We start from the raw sequence: 23,339 nt of genomic DNA on the forward strand, positions 1-23,339 counted from the left end.
ACAAGCATGTTCATTTTTTTGTGGTTTATGTGCACTGTTTATCTCAAGGGGGTGATGAACCCATGAACCTTTCATTGAAAGTATATAAGTCTCCTCTGAGGAGAGAAAAAGGACTCGGCTGATGATTCAGGAATGCAGTAAAGTAATGCAAAATATTGCATCAAACGTGTATTTTAACTTGTATTGCGATTAATACACAAATAAGAAGACTTTGGAAGGGGAAAACAGTTATTTATTAAAGGTGGCATACTTGTGTATTGTACTGTTGTTTTTTATTCATGAATTAAAGCTTAATAAATCTCAACTGTTTGGTTTGATATATTCATTTCGTTTAATTCAGATAGAACTATTGACCTGAAGGCTATAAACTGAAAGCAAATGAAGAGTTCCTTTCCAAACATTTGCATATCCATTTGAGAAAAAAATCATTACCTTACCTTGATCATTCAATATCTCTAAAATATGGAGGATCAAGTCTGTCAAAGTGGTATTGTTTTGTCAACCAATGTGTGGGTTTAAATGACAAATGCCAAAATTTTGTTTTAATAATCATTTTGTAAAAGTAGGTGCCACTTTTTTCAAATCATGAATATATCTCATTTCAGAACAAAACTCTTCAAAATCAAATCAGTGGTTCAATGCATCCATTTTCTTATTCACTGTGCATATACTAGACACGTTTATGCTGAGTCTAGTGCAGTTACAATAAATTCAATTTCACTGAAAAATCATAAAAACAGCCTTCTGATGTCGGCAGTTTAATGTACCATCTATATGCTTCCAACCAACTGGATACCCCTTTCACTAATAATGACAAAACATAAAAATCTTGATAGTAGGAGCAATGATACCATGGGAAAATCATTCTTAGTACTTGTCGACCCTTCTTAGTATAGACCAGACCATTTAGCCACAATGTCTTAAATCCTATCAATGGGTCTCCACCCCCCACATCACCCTACCCACCAAATAACTCTCTTAAGTAGCTGATACAGATCATCTCAGCATCATAAAATAGCACAGTACTCAGTTCTTAGTATTGTGAATGCCACAAATACCAAGTTGGAGCCAATACTCAATACGGTTCGCACCGCTGCAGCTCTAGATAGAAGCACTGACTACATGTATACAGACAAAAATTCATCTCATTATAAAAAGCAAGATGGAAGCTAGCTGGGATAGATGGACAAGGAGAAGGACAAAATATAGAGAATATAGTAGACCTCTGACTAACATGGCATTCAAAAGCAATTCTGACAGAGCTTTAAAGCAGTTTTCAACTTTGGTATTTTCAAGTCCTGGTCTGCCAAGTCTGGACCAGAGTGAGTGTGCTGCACATGTTCACTCTCCTGGGCAGCAAATGGTGAAATTCTCAAAAACGAAAACTATATACACATGAACTTAAATACATTAAAGTCATCTAAAAAAGTCTTAAATTGCATTAGAAAACTGATCTTAATTAGAAAGGTATCTCTGTAGTCCTTCACCTAGCATGTGATGCATGCTGGGTAACTTTCTAATAGGACTGAAGGAGGCTGAGGTTCACCATGAACCAGTCATGGCAGGTATAGAAGGAGCGCTCCCACAGTGAGAGGGGATTGAGAGAAATCAGCACCATCTCCGCTCTGCAGACCTCCCAGAGCAGTTCATCTATGCTGTGCAAATATCCACTATTGGTATTTGTTCATCTTTCTCTCATTTGTTTTTTTTTTGTCTGTCATAGTCCTTCACTGCTGTCTCTTCACCACACAGCCATGTTTTCAATTTTAGCAAAACCTGGATTCTCCCTGAGCTTCCAGTACGTTCCGTTGGTCAGCCACACATCCCGTCCACTGGAGTCTTTGGCTTTCCTGGAGAAGAGGAACAGGAGAGTTTACAAGGATTAGTATTGGTAGTATTTTATGCATTTGCACAGGAACATGGTAAGAAAACAGTAAAATATTCAATGATAGGTAAGAAATTAGCTTAAATAAAGATGTTAACTGGTTAATTAGTCACATAAGATAACCTCAACAAGATGTTTCAATGGATACAGTCAATATAATCAAAGTTTATTCAAGACCACAAAGTGATCATGCTCATTGTTAATCATTATCTTAAGAGGGTTCATACATTTACTTAAAATATAAAACAAACTGCATAGGACATCATCACAGTTTGTCATTATCATTCCATCACCATTAAGGAGTGAACTCACTTGAAAAAACGTGGAACATGCTCCTCTCCCCTTTTGGACAGCTCCTTCCTCCGCTCCCTCTGCATTTCCTCTACCTCATCTTTTTTTCTGTCTGAATCATCCACCCTTCCCTCTTCCAGCATTCTATGAAAAGGGGGAGAAGGATTTAATGCTTGGGAAAAAAATGACAACAGCCTTACCCTTTAAAAACAGTAGTATCACTCATGATACTGAAGCAGAAAAAGGCACACATGTCCCAGTGTTGAACGCAGGTGCCAGACAAATGGAGCTTTAGCAAAGGTTCAGTCTGGAAGACTATCTTTTGCATGCTTAGGCTGTAGTTTTACTTCTCATACCATCCTGCCATTCACATCTCTCACGCACGCTCACTCATTATTTCCTTGCTGGCTTTTCCCGTCAGTTGAGATATCAGCTGTTCACATCAGCTGGTCACATCTATCCAATAGCACAGCGACACTCCTCCATTGTTAGCCTATCATCTTGCTGCTGTCTTTTTAAATATGTTTCTCTCTCTCCGCTTTTGTCTGTTCATGCTGCTATTATGCGCACCCCTCCACCTCCCCGTCACCGCCCAGTCTTCGCAGATTCATCAGCTTCTTCACTCATCAGCCTCACCAGCCACCACCACCACCAGTGTCTGGACTCCACGGGGGGATTTATCTTGCTGCTGCTCAGGGCTGGTGCCCCTTGATTACAAAATCTCCCAGTAGAGTCTAAGCGCCAAAGACTTTCTTGTTAAGTCTTAATTTTCACTATATCGTCATCTGTTATAATAAACAATTATCTTTACTTCATTCACTTGTCTCTCCTGATTGAAATCAAGGTCATACATGAAAAAACTGCAATGCTCCCTTATGCCTATTTATTACCAGGTTTGATGAAGGGCATGAGGGATTATTGCCGTGTGTGGACTTTGTATTTCACTCATGATATTGAAAATGTGCCCATGCTTTGTTTACAGACTCGGTTTCTTTGTATACATGCAGTTTTGTCAGTGTCTTGCAGAAAAATACGGTGGTATCTCTGCACCAACCTCTCCAAATCCCATTAGAGTTCCTCTTACCTTTGGTCTGGGCGCATGCGGCTGTCGGTAGGAGGCAGGAAAGGCTTCAGGTCTTGGGTGAGTTCATTCAGCTCCAGTGCGAAGGTGGAAAAGCCATAATACAGCAGGTAATCCTTTGGCTGGGGATCTGTGGGGTGACAGGAGCCTCTGTGGTGAGCCGATGCACAAACGTGACTCTTGGCTTTGTGCTGATTAGTAGCATTGGAAGCGGGAGGGATTGATCCTCTGATTTCAGTTTCATTTAAAATAGACAATCTAAAGTAGATCATTTTTAATCTCTGTAATGAGTTCAACGGCACTAACAAAAACCACAAAGGGGGCAAACTAAATCAAATCAAGTGCATAATCAAAAAGAGAATAGAAGTGTGCATGACACTCTGATCTCATTTAGGTTGACCCTGTTGGTAAAACTCAAGGTGAAACAAGAAGAGGAAGGAGCAAACTCACTTGGCTTCCAGATGCATTTTGGAGTGGGCAGGGTGTCACAGAAGATGCCCTCATGCCACAGACCTCCAAACCGGTGAATGACACTCCCACTCTGGTCCAGCACCGTGCCCTGCACCTCGTTCTTGTTCGTATCTGAACCCCAATAACGAGACTACAACAAAACAAAACAAGTCATTGGCAAGCCATACTGGAAGAGAACAGATTAGTGCAGCCTACAAAATAATTGAGCTGTCCTAAACTACTGGGCAGCCATATTGGTTGATCTTACATGTTGAATTTCTCAAGTCTTCACATACAACAAGTGTCAAAGTGTTGCACTCACCTTGACAAAGGTGATCTTACAGGTGCAGACATCGCTATTGAGGTTGCGGATTGTGACCTCTCCATAATGCTCCAGGTAGCGCTGCTGACTCAGGACATTATGGATGCAAGTCACTACTTTGTTCCATTCATAGTGCTCTCCATACCTAGACAAAATACCAAGATTCAAGAAATTCAGTATATTCTTGCTATATCAACAAAATTTGCCATTGCAATGCAATGTGTACATCACTTCAAAACATTGTCAATCACAGTTGAAACACCATGATGCATCAGATCAGAGTCATCACATCAGTACACACAGTCACACTGTCAGGCAATTCCAGTCCCGGACCTTAAGGCTGCAGCCGTGGGCAAAATATGGACAGATGATTTAGCTTTGTCTCGTCTCACTTGTCTGACAAAAGCCCCCCGAGACTGAAATGTCATTTCAAAAGGGTGATTTTCAATGGATTGTGTGTCATGCCTCATCACTCCCAACTTTGCAAACACAGAAACAACACAGATTGCTATGTCTGAAAATAAAGCTAAAATCCTTTACCTTGGGAGAGTGACATTCACCATTCCTGTTGGCATGATCTCCAGTGACTTCCCCCAGAACTTATTTTTCCATCGCTGGTCTGTTTAGGGAGAAATGTTGTTGAAAAGAACATACATGCATGTACAGCGGCAGCTTAGAAAACATTTCCAAAGCAAAGTGAAAAGACAGAGACACCTCTGATTACCACCAATAACTGAAGCACAAAATAGCAAGCAGTTAACAGTTTGACAAGAAAATAGCCTCACCCTGCCAAAAGGAGAAGTTCTCTGAGTCTGCATGGCAGGCAGAGATGGGGGGATGGTGGCACACCTGGTAAAAGACAAGAGTGATTACTCCAAGAGAAGACAAAAAACAACATTAGTATCTCAGCTGTAAGATCATCTTTGTCTCATTTACTTAGATTTAGAAAAACATTGTTCCAGCTCTCAGTTCTAACTGGCTGAGTTGTGTTTGTTGTTGTAAAATACCTGGAAAAAAATGCATACCTGTGACCGCATAACAGTTCATTTAAGTATTTATGTGCTAACCAAAAATCACCACTCATACCGGTGCTCATGTGTTGCTTAGCAACCACTTTGTTTAGCTACTGTTCAAGAACTACATAGCTTGGTGGACAAATAACATTATTTTCATTCAATTGTTACCCATTAAATATTAAAGATATATTTTAACATTTGTGTTATTTCTTTTTAATACCATGACGTGTTACCACCTTTTTATAAAAGCAATAATCCACTCCATGCTGACTCCAATTTGCACCTAAGCGCAGCCTATTGTGGTTTATTGCTCAATTAAACCAGTGGGCAATTTGTCTTAATTTACAAAGGGGGATCGCGGGCAGTGAAATTGCCATTTTCCTTCACTTTTAAGTTTAAAGGAGGACAGTTACCCCATGTAAAACGATGTGCCCAGCCCAGATCCGCATCCAGTTGTGTAGAGTGGGCACAGAGAAATTCATGCTACTGTACCTGCTCACTGATTAGGCGGAAGCCCCTGTCCTCGCTAACATATTCGTACGTCTCCCCCAGCACCGGGTTAAAGGGCTTGTAGCGGTTTCGGAACGTAGCAGTTGAATAGCCAGAGATAGCAAAGGCAGCAATGTAGACCTGCAAGAGATAAAATACGAAAACATCACCACTCATTCTCACTGTTTTAAGCAGGTACATACACAGATACAACCACTACTACGACAAGTCCTACCTCCATTTTTTGTTTTTTATTCTTCCCCCATCCTATGAGAAATGTGCCTGACCAGACTATCTGTGGTGAATACCCTACAGGGAATATCACACTTTCCCTCTTACACAGGCTTATCTGCAGGCAGCCTTACCATCCTCTGGTAGGGGTCCGGTGTGTTGTTGGCCGTGTCCAGCAGCTCACAATACTCCAGCTCCTCACAAAGTCTCTGCAGCAGGTTAATGGGCTCATTGAGAGCAGCGGGCATGGACACTCGAGACAGGTCCTTACCTAAGGAAGAAAAACAAAAGGATGAATTGTTTTTGAAAAAGTGAAATATATTTTTTTGAACTAAGTCATTTGTTTTTGATATTAATTGAAGTCAATCTTAGTCTACATCTTTTCCTATGTAACTGTAGAGGATTATGACTATATCAATACAAGCCATAGCCAAGTCTTAGTCAAGGTAAGGTCCTTGCCTATATTATTGTAGAGGATAGCCATGAGGCCCACATGGCTGTTGTCTGGACAGTGAGCAGGCAGTATAGTTCGGTGTCCGGTGTTCTTGGGAACAATGCTGTTAGGACTCCTGGAAATGCTGGCACGGTACTTGCGGGTGGTTGATGCTGTGGTGGTGGGGGGAAAATAATAATAATCAAGAGTGAAAATGTTTCTCAAGAACAAAAGTGCAATGAGCTCAAGAAAAGACATATCCATCCAGACTGCAGCAAAAAACATGTTTGAAAAAAGTTTGGAATGCTTGTTGGGGTAACCTTGATATATTATTCTAGACACCAAACACAAATGGTTCTTTAATGGTTCTTCACAAGGCTCAAAGGTTCCTGGAAGAACCATCACCAACTAAACAACCATTTGCTTGAGTAAATGCTTCTTCCAGACCTCACTAAGGTTCTTTAGACTCTTAAAACGTTATTTTAACCCAACTAGCAGTCAACCAGATTACAGCATATCTATAGTCATTGCCTACATAAACACACAAATTATTCATGAAGCCTGGGCAAACGAGCACATACGCCAGCACTCTTCGGGTTTTTAGTTTCAGTATTCACAGTGTTTTCAACTACATTTTTTGGTCTGTTTCCGTCACTTGAACAGTTCCAACTGTTTTCCAGTTCAACTGCCAGTCCAGTAGCTGCTCTATTCTCTATTTTTCAGCAAAAAAACACAATTGTGGTCCATTGTAATTACTTGGCATTGCATTGAGGATGGTGCTGGTGTACATGTACCCACCATGACCCTCCTCAGGCTCGGAGTTGCTGGTGCTGCCGTCACTAAGTCCCGATTCGTCAGAAACCTCAGAGGAGCTGCCGCAAAGGATGTCATCACTGGCGTCAAAATACTCCGCAGCCGAGTCGGCTACTGAGGGTGGGCCGTGGGATGAACACCTCGCTGCTGCAGGCTGAAGAGGGAGGGAGAGAGAGAGAGAAAAAGAAAACCACAAGCTTCAGAAACCACAAGGGAAAAGGTGCCAGAGGACGGTACACATTCGCCAATGTCAGATGCAGCCTTACCTCAGCCAGGGTGTTAGACTGGTGGATGTTGTTACTTCCCCAGACGTCTTGCAGCCTCTGCCGCTCCTGGGTCAGGGTCTCATGCACTGACTTCAGGGACGTAAGCACTGAGGGGGAAGATAGGACAATTTGGACGCATATTCATTAAGAGTTGCAGGTGTGTTTTAACGTGGGAATATGTGTTTTTCTCTCTCTCTTAATCTCTCTATCTATCTCTGTGTACCTCTCTCTGTCTGACTTTGTCCCTTTCCGTCTTACCCTTGTCTGGGATTTTGTTTATCCATCTGCCTGCCTGCCTATCTATCCATCTCTCCCTCCATGGCTCTGACCTCGTAGGAACACTGCCTGCCTGGATGTTTATATTATGTGTGTCTATCTGTTTCTCTGACCTCGTAGGGATATGGTGCAGATGTCCTGCTGGATTTTCTTGCCCTCAGGCGATGTGACAGTGGGAGGGGACAGCTGGGAGTAGACATAGTCTGGGATGGAGGGGACTGACGCACCAAGGTGGGACGAGGTGCTCAAGTGGCTGGAGGACAGCTGTAAGGTGAATGGAAGAGGTTGGACAATTGATCATGGCTGATTCATTGGTTAATTTGACAGTATTTTGTTTTCTGTTAATTGACATATATGGTTGTAAATGTCACTGGTGTGACGTCATTCAATCACTCTACAAATTTTTGCTGTAAATCAAAATCCCATCGCTATACTCTATTCTATGGGTTCTATGTTTTGGATATTGAATAAAACAGTGCTACATAAGTGGGACTTCTACTATGGCTATATATGGTTGCCTGGAGCTTACAGACAGACCTTCTTCCATGCAATCAAAACAAAATGCATTTATCATTTTAACTTGAATTACCTTATCGCTCTCTCTCTGAGAAAAACAGCTCCTCTCACCTCATTGTTTATGCAGTTGCATGTCATGTTCAGTATGGCAGTCCACTACACTATGTGAGTGAAGAACATGAAACAGCTTATATGGCTGTCTCATGTTCTGCCCATTGGTGACTCACCGATTTTGTAATCCCACGAATAGGCTTTGGATTAGAGAAAGACCCCAAAAAGTTACTGGAGAGTTGGGATGTCAAATACTCAAAATCATTGTGTTCTACAAATTACAAGTTGACTGGTGGTACAATTGAATTAATATGAAGTAATGTAAAATCAATGTACAAACCAACGTAAAAGAACATCCATGAGTCAAAACCAAAAGGCCTTCGGTTAGTATTTCACTTTTTACAGTCTAAATCCTAGCAGTGAGAGTAGAGTAGGTTACAGACCATTCTTACCATTCCCAGGGCCTCCACTCTGGACAGCGTGCGGGAGTGGCCCCACATCTTCCCTGATCTGGACTTCTTTGGCTTCTCAAGTGAGAGATTCTGCATGGAAATAAAGAAAATATTATAGAATATCCCCATAAATAATGTTATTTTCATGTGTTGGTGCCCAGACAAGGGGAGTGATCGACTGAGTCTGGCTGGTGACATTCCGCTTAAATGACCAAATTAAACTACATCAAACTCAACGTCAGCCTACCTGTATGCTGATGATGCGCTGCAGGTCTCCGTTACTGAAAGCCTGTCCTGCCTCCAGGGCCTGGAGCCGCTGGACCAAGCGGTTCATCTCAGACAGGTCCAAATGGCAACGGTTCAGCTCTGGAAGAATAGGTCATACCTAACAGTCTCTTTTTCTTTTTGCATGAAAAATTAAATTCTACTGAGATAGCTTGAAAAATGCAGCCTTGGATACTCTTACACTGTTAGATATCATCAATCTGTGACATTCAATGCAATTCTGGAGTTCTTTTGTGATGAACATTTGTCATTTACATTTTTTGGCTCACTCTCCCTCACCCTGCCTTGTCTACATCTACTTCAGTTAGTGATTTCCTACATTTCCCAGAATGCCTTTCAACAACCTCCAGCGAACGTGCCTGAAGTTGTTGCATTCAGTACGTATAGGTGGAGAGAGCAATAGCGATAGTAAGAGCAAGAGAGCAAGTTTTTCCAGTTGAGAAAAAGCGAAAGTCGCACCGCTTACTCAAAATGCAACATGTCTTGTGGCTGCATTGCATTCTGGTCTCTCTATCTCTTCTACGGTGGATTTCTCCCTGTATTATTGTTTAACATCGGTGCAAAACGGTGAGTCTAGAAAGAAACTCTTTGATTCTGAGGGACTGACACTAAAACCTGATGATTACCATTGATGTTTTAGATGTACCTTGAGCACAGCTGTCTGGATTTTGACTTTGCTGCAGCCAAGCAGACACCTTGCCATTCACACCGGTCTTGGCTAAGGGAGGCACCCCCGGCGCTGCAGCCATGTCCCCCATACAGCTGGGGGAGGAGCTCTGGTAATGTGGATAGCGAGACTGAGAAGAGAAGAGAAGAGAAGAGAAGAGAAGAGAAGAGAAGAGAAGAGAAGAGAAGAGAAGAGAAGAGAAGAGAAGAGAAGAGTTAATTGAAGACTCACTTTAAAACAATTATTCACCACTAACGTGTGCCATGATCAACAGTTACTGTGATAAAAATTAGGAATACAGTATGACTAGTAAAATGTTTCAAATATAACAAGGCAGCTATTTTTGTTATTTCTTGTGGAGGAAAATCACCCACTTGTAAGGAATATACTACACAAGTTTAATTAGTCTGACCTAATAATTGAAATTTTTGATTGATTAATAATCACCAAATCTCCATTTTTCTGAGCCTGTCCAGCCGCAATGCTGTGGGTCAAAGCCTGAAGGAAGCCGCTGTGAACATGAGCTGCCTCGTTCTTCTTGTACATGCGGTGGGCTTGTAGCTTGGTTACCCAGATGTAGAAGAGGTCATGGCTCTTTGCCTTGAGATGAGAGAGGTGAGAGGGGAAGAAAAGGACAATACCATCTCATTAAAAGTCAAACCTCTGTCAAATGAACCTGAAACTACACTCCTCCTGTTGGCTTAAGTTTACCTTCACATGATAGAGAATATCTCCGGCGTCCAAGTCGATCCGATTTGATTTCTTGTTTATAGACATTACTGCAAGGCTAACGTCTAAGGAGCCCTGGACTCTTCCCCTGGAGATCTTTGGGGGGAAAAAAGGATGTTCAGGTGTTTTCATTTATAATAGTTCATCAAATCTTGTTATCTAAAATGTACTGTCCACTTACATCTTGTTGATTTTTGGAATACCGCAAGATCCCTGCTTCCAAGACAAAGTATCTCTGAAAAACAGATCAATCATCACCCTTTATAAAACCTGTTAAAGTTAATTTCATTTAAAAAGTCAACATTTAACATGTTGGCACGATGGATGACAGGATGGGTGGATGTCTCACCTTGTGCCAGCCTTTGAGCGGCCACCTCCTCCTCTTGAGCAGGTATCCTTCACAGATCCCCGGGGCCGTCATGTCCTGAGGATTGTCGCCTCCTGCCTGCATGTCCACCTGAAGATCATCAATCACCTCCCAGTCTTTGATGTTCTGTGGACCGGGCAGGCATGAGAGAATTAATGATTTTTTTGGGGGGGCTAAAATACAAGTTTTAATCTTTTTTTTTTTTTTTTTTGTAGCAATTATTTTTTAATTACTTGAAATTGAATTGATCCCTCCAGAAACACTACAGCAAGCACATTAACACACTCACCCATAAAGTGGGTGATATTAAATAAATAGCTTCAAAAATCTAGTAGAGTAGAGCAGGAGTGCTGATCTACTGTATAGTGGCATCACTAGCTACTGCCTTTCAGATGAAATGGCAAAAGCAATATAGCCAGCAATTGTGGATCAGCCTCACTAATCTGAATGGTTTGATGAACAACAACCAATATAAAGTAAAGACACAGAATCTCCAAAAATAATGGATTTTTTACAACTTTAAGTCGGCTGTAAATCTGGGCTGGAAGGAAGACCCTGCTAACTGTTTTTGTACTAACTTTGTTTTGGCGGCCGATAATGATGTTATGTTCAGACAGCTTAACTGATACAGTGCACTCGCCCTAAATATATTCTGCCTGGTTGCAAATTTGAGGTGGAGCACTTCCCCTTGTAAACTGAACAAATTATTATTACATTTTAGGGGGAAAAACAACTTGCATACCCATAATCCCCATATTCAACCAGACCACATCACCTTCTGACGCACCTGTCTGGAGTGACGAGATGAGGCGGTGCTGCTGCTCCGGGAGTGGGTGGGCTTGTTCCACGTTGGCGACGTCTTCTCCAGCCCGCTCATCTGTGATTGGCTGCGGTTGAGCTCAGACCCGTAGGAATCCATTCGGAAACGCCGACCTCAGACTCCCTTCACTGTTGTGATCGGCTGCTTTTTCAGTGAGATCTGCTGCGACCTGCCACAAGCCCCCTGTCATGTCAGGATGATATGGGTGTGGAAGGGGAAGGGAACAGAATTAAACAACTGAATTAAGTTATCCAATGAGAGAATGTCCTCTGAAATGAAGATTTTAAAATGTGTCATCTCCAGTCTGTAATTCAACAGATAAGAACACAAACAAAAGAGGCTCTCGCAGATAATTTTTCAAGATTGGGAGTTTCTGAAAAAGCCTCTGAGGAAAGCTAAGACACGACATTCTCACCTTCATTTCTTAAAAATCATGATCTGACCGAACTTCATAACTAATATGTGTACGTTTGTTCTTCTCTGCACTTGCATGAACTACTTGTTGCAGTGTAACTTTTGTACTACTATGGTTAAACTATATGGTTAAAATCTTGCAGAGTGAGTCAGTCTTAATTTTGTCAAATGCTGTATGTGTTAAGTATTGTATTGTCCTTTTGGAAGAGCCGTATCAGCTGCATCATGAACAAGAGATCTACTAGGAAGGATCTATGAACTCCGAAACCAAAGTGAAAGTATTAAATAGACTAAACAGAGCAGCAGACTAGAAAGGACTCATTGTAATCCAGTTACCTAACAGAGGTGAGTGTTGAGCTCTCAGTCCAACCTGTCCTGTCCTAACTGCAGCCTGGACACACTACATCCTGGATTCTCAGCTAGATCACGCTGGATCTTAACTTCACTCACTCTGAGCCTTTTACCGCATAGCCAACTGAACACAAATTTCATTAACCCTCGCCTGATGATGTGCCAAATGTTTTTAAAGAATTGTCCAATTTGCAGCTAAAATGTTTTCAGCACATATATTAGAGATACTTGCAAATTTCCTTCTTCTTCTTACAAAATATTGCTAGATGAATGGGGCCAAGTTGTTGTTTCTTGTTGCTGTTTTCTTGCATGTTCTCAGATTATCATACATGAGAAATTTATGCAGGTGTATTGGTATTGTCTCCTTATCATCTACCATTACCTGTCATAAAAGTAACCACTGAAAATGATAATTTAAAAAATATTTTTGTTGTGGTTATGATGTAATTGGGCACTGTTGCCAAGCTGTTTCTGTTCAATATGCTCAAGTTGGATCATGCAGGAACAGCCTATAAAGTTGTATCGATATTGATCCTTTGTCATTTTTGTGGTTATCGTGTCACTGAATAATCTGTCACTCTGAGCAATTAGAGCATTCAAACATAGACTCAAAGAGCAAAATTATCCAACTGTTTTAAGATGATTTTTACATGTGAAAGTATTTTTTGAAATTGGAAGGTATCACTCATCTTTATACTAAAATATTTATTCATTTGGTAAATAAATGAAGCTTTGCTATACTGTAACTGGTGCAGTAATGAGAATGAAGGTGAATGAAGAAATGTGCATGTATTCCAAATTGGGCTGTGACTTCAGTACACAACGTGATAATAATATTAGGGCAAATCTCTAAATCAAAACAACTTGATCACACAGGATATGTAGCAGTATACCTACACATGATTTGCAGCTCTGTCAGACCAAGGCCAGCACCGCCTGCAAGGAGGGGATTAACAACTTCCATCTAATTGGCTTTTCTAGAGATGTTTTTAGCAACTTGTCACTTGGACATGCAGTAACAAGATCACAAGGCAGAGAACACAGACACTGACAACGCATGAAGTGCCAAGAGGCCGACAATAATCATAGTTGGACTAAAGTTAGACATATGTAAGCACAGCAGTATTAAAATGGATGGTGCTTTCTAAGGAAAGGAATTCTGAACAAATCTCCCTAGAAACTGTTCCACTGGATCACTATGAAATCACTTTGAAATCACCAACTGTTCAGTTTACATGACTCTGAATCCATGTCAAAAGTTGTTGTTTTTTACAGTTTGAGAGAAAAAAATGAAAATTCACTTCTCTTCTTCAAATGAAAACTTAATGCTTATGCACACATGCAGCTGAAACATAGCGGTAGCAAGATACCACAAGATAACCAGTTTGTATTTGTATGGAGAGATAAGAATATTTTTCATACTGTTCATGAGGCTGTTTGGACCAGTGTTTTGCAACTTTTTGGGTATGCATTGATTTTGAGAGTTTACCTAATTAAAGTTATTTCTACATTCAAGTGGGGAAACCAACATGTTCCATTTCCATCACAATGCCTTGTGTATTTACACACAAATTTCACTTAGAGGCAGGAAGTCATACAGATCTTGTTCTCTCTGTATTTGGAGCGGCACCAGTTGCAGAACAGAATCACTATGAAGGTGTGAATTGGGACACTACTTTAGAATAATGAGAATATAGGTTCATCTGAAAGGATGCAAAACCAATGGGGCACCATGTTGAAACTGATGGTGTGCTATCCCTCTAATGTAAGACAGAACCCAGCCTGGTTTAGTATTACATAAGGCAGGGAAGGAAGAGAGTAACCGACCTCAGTCATGACAGCATGTGGCGGAAACAGGATAAAGGGATTTGCAGGATTCCAAGCTTGCTTACTCAAGGGAGAGAAGTAAAGAATACTTTACAATCTCTGTGGAAAAAAACTACAAGTCATGCTTTGGTTTTGGTTTGTATGGTAGATCACTGGCTCGCATGAAACAAGAGGCTGAGAGTAGAAAGGTAATCAAGGATCAACTCTGCTTTTCAGATTAGAATTAGTGAGATGGTGATGAGGGAACTGTTGCAGTGTCCAAGTAAATCAAGACTTGAGCTTGGAATAGAAAATACGATCCTCAACTCTGATTTCAGATCTGAAGCCTTATAATTAGCCAAAAATAACTAAGTCCATGTCAGAGTTTTCAGATAACTGACATTTCCAAATCTCCTTATGTAAAGATTGTGATTTGCAGTGTCATGAGCATGCAGACAGTTGAGGATGTTTTTCTTTCCGGCAATGTAGAGCATTCACACTCCAACTGTACAACTGCAAGAAAGTCGGCTGTCAAATTCAAAACAGACAAATGGTTCTTGGACAAGCTTGATCCAGATGAGAGGAGTGTTGTATGGATAGTTGACGTGAAGCCATGGCTGTGGTAGTGGTAGTGTGGTTGTCATCCAAGCTGTGTGAGATTTGGCAACATCCACCAAATTGTATCATGTCAGAGGAAGGAATAAACTGCAGAGATTATAGAAATTATAATCTCTTTGGCATAAAAAACTCTTGGCAATGGAAAGTCCATCAACCCTGCCATCAATAGAGGATTTATCCATGAATCATTCGTCCAAATGTAACATTTATCAAGCTGTAGTCTCAACCAATGAATGGACACGCAGTTGCAGTACATAACATTTCAAATGTGTTACAATGTAAAAGCAACTGAGTGAAGCTTCTCCAAACCATGTCCAGCACCTTGTCATATTCTATTAAAGACCTACAACAGCTTTGATAATCCACAATCAACCAACAGACATATTCAAATGTAAATATTTTAAGGCATGAGGAGTTGTACATTGTCTTTCAAACCACACCAAGGATCTAACAGTTGTAAATGTCTGTGATTGTCATTAGAAGTGAGGCTGTGTGTCTGTGCTGCAGGTCATGTTCAGACTCAGCAGTCATGTTTGGCTGGCAGTCAACAAGCTGACAAAGCACAAACAGGACACAGCTACACTTATTTAAGTGGAAATATTTCAGTATCACCAGCCCCATATCAAAAACTCAGCTACAGTGTCACACAACACTGAAGGCCCCTGGGTAATATGGGCTATTCAGAGCCGTGCAGGTTCTTATCTAAATCTAAAGCCCTTTAAGAATACCTGCTGTCCCAGCACACGTATCCCTATCCAATTTGGTTTATGTTTTGGTTTGGTGTGTGTTCTACATTATCAGACTTTACCCAAACAGAGTTCCTTTAAGTTACATTTTCTCTTAGTTAATGATAATGAAAGCTTATTAATAATGACAATGAAAACCCACGGAAAAAACACTAAAACGCGATAACTTCTTACCTGAAATTCACGTCCGATTCTCATGATCTACTGAAATTCGCTGAAGCTGATAAATCCAACAAAGCTCCCGTTTGGCGTTCAAGAAACTGTACAGAATCACCATGTCGATGAAGCAAACATTTCTACATCGAAAAACAGGCAAAAAAAGTAAAGTAAAATGTTTTATCTACAAATAATCGTATTGTGCCTACATAATCTCGCCCGCCCTGCCCGCTCTCCCAGTGGGTGACATGAGCACCCTCCAAATCCAAGGAGATCTGTGCGTCGCAGGCAGGCAGCGCCGCGCGCAATGTGTCCTGGGCATTATCCGCATTAGCTGGAATTACACCGAGTGTCTGTAGCAGGGATATGGAGGGTAAAGCCTCCTCAACTCAGTCTGCCCACCTTTTGATCTGCACAACAGTTTACCCACCTGTTTAGACTGACAGGGACGTGGCAAATTCATAGGTATATTATAGTAAATCGTGTCAAATTGTGTAAATTATATGAAGATATGGTCATTTAAGGTGGAACGCAATCGATGCTTGTCCGAAAATGTTGATTTTTGTCAGTTGTTTATTAGACATGTACGTGGCAGGTAACTATTTCTTCGTCTTCATATCTTCTTGTTTTGAGGAATTATATGAAAGGGACTTCAAATGATCTTGCAACTTCTTGCGGCAATTTATTTTTATCCGTAGCCTAAATACAGTGCTATTACGCACCATGTTGCTCAGACACAATGCTGGAGGTTTTATTTAAAGTGAATTTATTTTTAGATGGCTTTCCCTCTAATGCAGAATAGTAACATATTGACATGAGTGCCAGAATGCCTCTAATTTAGAATAGCAGGCCGTAATAGACTAACTGACCTAGATTAACATGCTGTAATCTGCAGATTAACGTTTATCAGGACCCGAGACCACTTGTGTTTATTTTGGCTGGACTAGCTTTCATGACGCCACTACTATTACACCTTACAACAATGCTACCAGTCCAGATATTTATGCTTGTTTCAACTGGGCTACAAACTAACAGATTATGCGTAGTATTTATCTACTCAACTTCTCCAAAGTATTATTGAAAAAGATATTGACAAAATCCTTGTACCACTGCACTGGCCAACATAACATTAAAAATAGTAAAATCACAAAATAAAAACAAAATTGCTTGAATAAATGTCAATAAAGCAACATGAAGTGTTGACATTGTTTATTTTAATATGCCAATGTCCTTAAATAAAACAAAACAATCAAAATAATGAACAAGCAGGGCCCAAATAGGCCTTAAGTGATGTTTACGTTCTTGCAGTATCGTCCATGCAAGAATTCCAAAAAGAAGTGAAGTGCACTGAACTTAGTCTGCAGACCTCCTCTTCATTCAAAAAAGGCCCAGTGCTCATACGGCTGGACACACACTAAAAGATTTTAATGGGATTTAGTACCAGCTAAGCCGCTAACACCAATTTAGAAGATTGGGAAAATAATCAACTTCCTTTTTCACAAAGACTTTCTCCAATCTTGAAAATTTGGCTGGCACAACAACTTTGGTACTAAATGAAAAAAAAAATTCAAAGCATGTGTCCAACTTCACACTCCCTCTTCATTCCAAGCAGCCACAGTTGTGCTGGGCAACAGTCTCAGTAACGTCCTCCACAGCATTAGAAACTCTATGCAGCCTCCTCGGACTTGGCAGTTCCCTCTGCGCTGCTGTCTGGGCTCTGCTGTTTCAGGTACTGCTGCAGCAGGGCTGACAGGTGGGCTGGGTGCCGCTGCAGCATGGAGGCCGTGTGGGACGTCAGCATGGTCAGGCCGCTGACCAGCTCACCCTGGACCACAGTCACTGACGGCAGTTTGGAGTAGGTGACCACCCCCTGTGCACTCAGCAAGGTGTTCTCGATACACGCTCCTGTTGGGATTGAAGGACAGATTAGTGGTGCAGTCGTAACTGAGGAGCCATGCATACTGTGTCTAACACCTTGATCACATTTAATCTGTTGGATCTATTGTGCTCCAGTGGAAGTTAATTCATTTCCGATGAGGGAATCTGTTACCATCGCATCATCGCATCACAGATGCTTTGCACTGAGATGCAGGTGTTGCACATGTTGGATTTATCCTACTTTTGCATTGATAATGAATCTGAATTAAACTGAATGTTTACCCCATTTTTGCTCACTCTGTTGTTTTCGTTAATATATTTTATCGGTGAATCAATGTTTTATGAAAATACTATAATCAGTGTTGTTCCAAGCAGTGGTTTCCTAAGCTGAATGGTGGTTTGTGTGTTGAATCTATTTACCAGTTTAGTCATTTCTGTAGCTGGCTCCTCACTGGGATAATTGCCTAATACTATATAACAATTTCCGTCAAGAACTAGAAGGTACACAGAGAGCACAAACCTCCACCAATGCTGAACAATTCTCCTATCAACTAAATGTATTCTTGACCCTGCAAACATATCCATAGGCCTATCTGTCCACCAAATTTCATGGACATCCATTCATAGGTTTTGGGATATCCTGCTGACAGCCAGACAGGAGGTCAGCATATCATGGTAATACCTCTGAGTCTGTAGCAAGTAGTATGAAATGTAAATCCTACATGTTCACATATGATGTACAGTACATACCCAGGAGTGTCATCTGTGGGCTGCCCCTCAGAGTCACCAGCATCTCCCTTGGCTTTGGCTCTTTGCTGACAAACAGCACTGTTGGGCCGATGAACAGAGGGGCCATGTTGCTGTGCATGCTGTCATTCAGGAACGACCGCATCACCTGAAAATGAGCATGATCAAAGATTAGATGACACTTTCATGATCCCAGTGGACCACTACATCACTGAGCCACCACACAGATACTGATCAGTGTTATCCTTGGATGGTTATAGTTGATGATGGTTAGAGTTGATGTTGATGCTTGTCAGCCGTACCTGGTTGGGGAAGAACTTGACAGTGATGCCATGTTTATAAAGTCTGTGTCTGAGAATGATCATGTCTTCAGAGTTGGTGGCGTTGTTCTGGACCACAGCAATCATCTTGCAGTCCTGGAATATGCTCTTCAGTTGCTTCTTTAAGAGCAACGCTAGACCACTATCCTGATGGAATAGAGAAAGGAAAAAAACATTAGGATCTGTCTCACAGTTAAATTGGATACCAGAGAATTTCAGTATATTATTTTTTTTTTTTTAGTATTAGCATTAGCGAACATTCATTACTTCTAACCCACAATTAGAAACAAGAGAAAAGAGCTGACCCCTACTCTTAATCTGACGTCACATCTAATGCATATGCAGTTACAATGACGATGGATTGGAAAATGAAAAAGGTGATGATGAGAGCATCCAGGAATTTTTTGCAGGGGGATATGGATATGTTTTAAAGATAGTTAAAACACATACACAATAAAGCAGTTCTGGACTGTAAATCCTGATGAAAAGGATGGGACGGGGATTAATATCACCGGTTCCCTTGTTGGGGTCTAATTCAGGCCCTGCTACTTACCTCCTGAACTTTTCTGTTTTGGGATGGATAAGCGCCTGCAGGAACAACCCGTTTTGGAGGAATGTACTGGGTGACAGCCAGAAGCTTCTGTTTGAGGATGTGCATGGGCTTCCTGTGTCTGGTCACAGCCTTGGACCCATGCCGAACACTCTGTGTCAGGGGCAGCCATCCTAAAAGTCAGAAAGCACCCCTTTTTAGGCCCACAGGTTGCACTTCAGCAAGATAGCTCACTGAAATATTGATCTGTTCATGCCTTTTACTGGACACAGAACACACTGCATTGCACTTTTATCTGAACTAAATGGTAACCAATGTGCTGTGGATATTTGACCTTACAAGTCCTTCCAGTGAGAATCTGCATAAGGTTACACAGCCACATAACACAGCTGTAACAGCCCAGTAAATGTCACAGCTATCCCAGAATGCCTTAGAAACACGCAAAATCAGAAGCCTTCCCTGGATTGTAGGTAGTTAACTGTAGCTAACTCTGTTTCGACACTGCAGACACTTTTACAATCTTTGTTACAATGCGTTTCAGCCGGCTAGCTCAACTGGCTATGAATGACAACAGCACTACAGTCTGAGGCTGGCTTGACAACATTAGCGAGCTGGACGACAGCTACATAACAACACAACCTAATAAATTCGTTTTTATGAAACATAACAACACAATAACTAACTTAATCTAATGTCATAAATGTAACGTTAACTCTACATTACCCTGTTTCGGTAGTAGCTTTACACACAAGGTCGCCGCCATCTTTGACAGGAAAACGTGATTCAGGAAGTGATCATCGAACGAAGGACATCGATGTGTGGTTTTAATCATCGATGTCATCGCTCTCCGTATTTTGTGTTGAAATAATGGTCACTGTAACTGCAATCCGCATACTATCCAAAGAACGAGTATGTGAATATGCGACAAAAAAAATCGTCTAAATGGTTGGTATAGTTTAGCAGTTGATACAAAACTCTTCGCATTTTGCATAATATTTTACGTAAGGAGGCAGCGCGGTTACGTCAATGTCAGTTCGTGCGTTTGTTTGGTAAGCATGAGGCGCATACTCGGTAGGAATTTATTGAGGAATATCTGTATATATGGGGGAAACCTTCAGTCGCATGCTTCTCTGACAGTGTCTCGCCAGTCCATTTTTTCGCTGCCTTTTTGCACAAAATCAACGAGTGAAACTACAACCATGGATCTGAGTGACATGAGGAAGAAGTACAAAGGAGATGAGGAGGTAAATATGTAGTTGAATTGCGTTACCTGCACTACGATAAAATAACCTCGAGTCAGCTAATTTAATCCTTTGCCCAGTGTTTGTGACCTCTGGACTATGCTTCTTTTAAGCTGTGTCCAGATATTTTATTCATAAATACAGCACCAATAGTAGCGTTTCTTTGTCTAACTCAGTTGCCTGACATATGTGACATGACTGGAGAAGAGTCAGTATGCATGGATAGGTACAGCTGTTTTCAAGACTTGTTATGAGAATATGTTGGCCTTGAGAGCTGAGTAGGGATCAGTCTCTTGTCCTCTCTCCTGATTTTACTCATTAGTGGAGAAATGCTAAAACTGACCCCAGATAAGTCATTCACAGGAGTGTCATGTCCTGACACTGTTTGCCTCCCATGCCCACTATAATTAAAAAGAAGCAGTGACTCATTCAAGGCCTGCATAAAATGTAATAGTGATGTCTGTTTCACATTGCTCTGTGGGAAGTGCATTGCATTCACCTTGTTATTATTTTGTTCATAGTGCTTTGAGGAGAGTCAGCTTGTTTCCCTGGACCCCATCAAGCAGTTTGGTAACTGGTTTGATCAAGCCACAAAGTGCCCTGAAATTGGAGAGGCAAACGCTATGTGCATCGCTACTGCCACCAAGTGAGTAACACCACCACCCATGAACGTGCTTATTTTCTAGGCTTTTCCCAATCTAATGCCAACCTTTGTGTCTGTGTGTTCAGGGACGGACGGCCATCTGCTCGAATGGTCCTGCTGAAAGGTTACAGCAATGAAGGCTTCCGTTTCTTTACCAACTACGAGAGTCGAAAGGGCGGTGAGCTGGTTAGTAACTAGTCTCTTGCTCTCTTTCTCACTTTAACCCTATCTATTCCACAGAAACCATGTAATGTTTTATTACGTCTTTATAATATTTTCTGTGTCCACAGGAGAGCAACCCCTATGCATGCCTGGTCTTCTACTGGGAGCCCCTTAACAGACAGGTACAAGTACAGCAACTCTCACGCACCCATCAATTTATTTGCTGATAATGATATAGCTCAATGACTTTTTCAACAATAAATGTCCATTCATTTAAATATTTGTGTGCAGATTCGCATCGAGGGCAACGTGGAGCGGATCCCCTACCAGAGCTCTTGCGACTACTTCCACTCCCGACCAAAGAGCAGCCAGATCGGGGCTGTTGTGAGCAGACAGAGCACTCCGGTTCCCGACAGAGATGTAAGAGCCACAACTATATGATGCCTTTGTGATCGTACAGTATTTGCAGCTCAATCTGTTAGATGTGTTAGACTAGATGTGTGTTGTATGTACATTGGTTTGGCAGGATAGCCATTTTCACAATGTCCTGTCTTTTAGTATCTAAGGCAGAAAAATGCAGATCTGGAGGAAAAGTACAAAGATGCAGAGGTGCCTATGCCTGACTATTGGTAAGCAGTTGTTTGTTCTTTATGGTAAAACTGACCATAGATTCATCCATTGATGGGGATGCTAAAAAGAAAAACTTCTTGCACTCTTGAACCTAAACGTCAGTGTTGTTTTTAACTAATAAATACATCTTTTTATTCTTCACCCAAGTGTGCAGTAACTTTTCTTTATTTGCTTATTTTTTACCTATCTTTCTTAGCACCTTGATGTTTATAGCGAAGTAGCGCCGAAATTACATCATTAATATATTGATGGGAAAGCTGAAAATGTTTTTGAAATATTTGCCTTGTAAGATTCTATGAGTCAAATTAACTTTTTACGGCACGGCTTTATCATTGTGCCATTTATCTAGGCGTGATGCACTAACTGTCCTGTGCGGTGCCTTCTAACAGGGGTGGCTATATCGTCAAGCCTTACCTGATGGAGTTCTGGCAGGGTCAGACCAACAGACTTCATGACCGCATCGTCTTCACAAAGCCGAAGAGCGGAGAGGCTGAGCTGGAGGAGTTTCAGCACCCTGCAGAGGGAGGCTGGGTGTACCAGCGGCTCTCCCCTTGAGAAGAACCTCCATATTCAGGGTAAAACATGCGGTAAAGGACAGAAACAGGGCCTAGTATACGACCTCATCACTGATAAACAAATCATCATCTTTACCTCACTTGAAGTAACCGCTCATCTAGATATTGATGGAAAAGTATTTGATGTTGGTAAGTTAGGTGCTATGTAGGATTTATCTTAACAAGCCAAATGTCATTGTGTTCTCACTGAACCAAACCATGGTAAGTTTCTCAATGTCAGCGGGGTTCACATGTTTTTTCAATGGTTACCATGGGTGACAAAAAACAGTGTGGGACGCAACCTAACTGTACTGTACAACTTTACATATTCTGTACATTCTGTACTGGCTGTTTTAGGATTGAGAAGACGCTGTGTGGAGTACAGGGACTGCTCTGTGTGACTCTGGAGAGCAAAGTCTGTCTGGTGGCTGTCAAATAATGATTGACAGTGCAATCGGTTATTAAACAGTCATGTTGTTAACCTCTGGAAAGTGGAAACTGTGTCTGTCCTGAAAAGCACAATCTCCAGTACTGTCAGTGGAGAGTGGAGCACACGTCTCTCTCTCTAGATGCTGCTTGATTTGACCCGGCCGCACTTACTCGTTAATGTTAATGTAATTCATATGGCCCTAACACCTGAGTTGAATAGATCCTGGTTGATCGCACCAGTCTTAAATCCATTTCTGTGGAGCCAACTGCCTTTTAATAGTGAGATTAAAAGAGCTGATGATGTTAATTGTGCCAAGTTTATTCTGTGTATGATGCATTTCTAGTGGTGTTTGAGAAAGAGATTGTTGTTTAAAATAATTTTTGACTTGAAATTGCCTTTCTTAACTGTGAACTGGAGCTGATAATAAAGTTTTATTTGTAACCGAAGACTAAGTGCTTTTTTGGCCAGTAGATGTCACTAGCACAACACTAGAAAATATTTAAACATTCAAAGCTTGACAAAACATCTGCAGGAATTAATTTTAATGTCAGAAAGGGAAATATCTTTATGCTCTATGAACTGATAGAGGATTTTTCTTGAATGTATACAAGGTAACTGTATCCAACATGTGAATTGACATAATGTTGAATGTC

At 41.2% G+C, this 23,339-nt stretch overlaps 3 protein-coding genes across 3 annotated transcripts; 1 reads left to right on the forward strand and 2 right to left on the reverse strand.

The window, feature by feature from the left end:
• Positions 1-1,741: 1,741 nt before the first annotated feature.
• osbpl7 (oxysterol binding protein-like 7) lies at positions 1,742-11,539 on the reverse strand. The gene is made up of 22 exons (XM_071522842.1): positions 11,408-11,539; positions 10,603-10,746; positions 10,435-10,488; positions 10,236-10,349; positions 9,972-10,124; positions 9,504-9,654; positions 8,820-8,938; positions 8,564-8,662; positions 8,297-8,320; positions 7,667-7,817; positions 7,278-7,384; positions 6,997-7,165; positions 6,225-6,371; positions 5,900-6,036; positions 5,538-5,675; positions 4,815-4,878; positions 4,570-4,648; positions 4,030-4,174; positions 3,708-3,858; positions 3,261-3,387; positions 2,198-2,320; positions 1,742-1,850 (listed from the first exon to the last, which is right to left on the reverse strand). The coding sequence occupies exons 1-22, from the start codon at positions 11,537-11,539 to the stop codon at positions 1,742-1,744; spliced, it is 2,637 nt and encodes an 878-aa protein (XP_071378943.1).
• A 5,186-nt stretch (positions 11,540-16,725) lies between these two features.
• On the reverse strand, positions 16,726-19,801 carry mrpl10 (mitochondrial ribosomal protein L10). The gene is made up of 5 exons (XM_071522854.1): positions 19,750-19,801; positions 19,030-19,199; positions 18,459-18,623; positions 18,160-18,304; positions 16,726-17,436 (listed from the first exon to the last, which is right to left on the reverse strand). Exons 1-5 carry the CDS (start codon positions 19,787-19,789, stop codon positions 17,198-17,200), a joined length of 759 nt encoding a protein of 252 aa, XP_071378955.1. The 5' UTR covers positions 19,790-19,801; the 3' UTR covers positions 16,726-17,197.
• A 280-nt stretch (positions 19,802-20,081) lies between these two features.
• pnpo (pyridoxamine 5'-phosphate oxidase) lies at positions 20,082-23,048 on the forward strand. The gene is made up of 7 exons (XM_071522855.1): positions 20,082-20,270; positions 20,789-20,913; positions 20,997-21,096; positions 21,201-21,254; positions 21,364-21,492; positions 21,631-21,701; positions 22,092-23,048. The coding sequence occupies exons 1-7, from the start codon at positions 20,082-20,084 to the stop codon at positions 22,255-22,257; spliced, it is 834 nt and encodes a 277-aa protein (XP_071378956.1). The 3' UTR covers positions 22,258-23,048.
• Positions 23,049-23,339: the final 291 nt, after the last annotated feature.

This window comes from Centroberyx affinis, unplaced genomic scaffold (assembly GCF_046629955.1).
Source record: "Centroberyx affinis isolate AG114_WGS23_722 - 3 ecotype Tasmania unplaced genomic scaffold, CSIRO-AGI_Caff_v1 ptg001035l_1, whole genome shotgun sequence".
NCBI lineage: Eukaryota > Metazoa > Chordata > Actinopteri > Beryciformes > Berycidae > Centroberyx > Centroberyx affinis.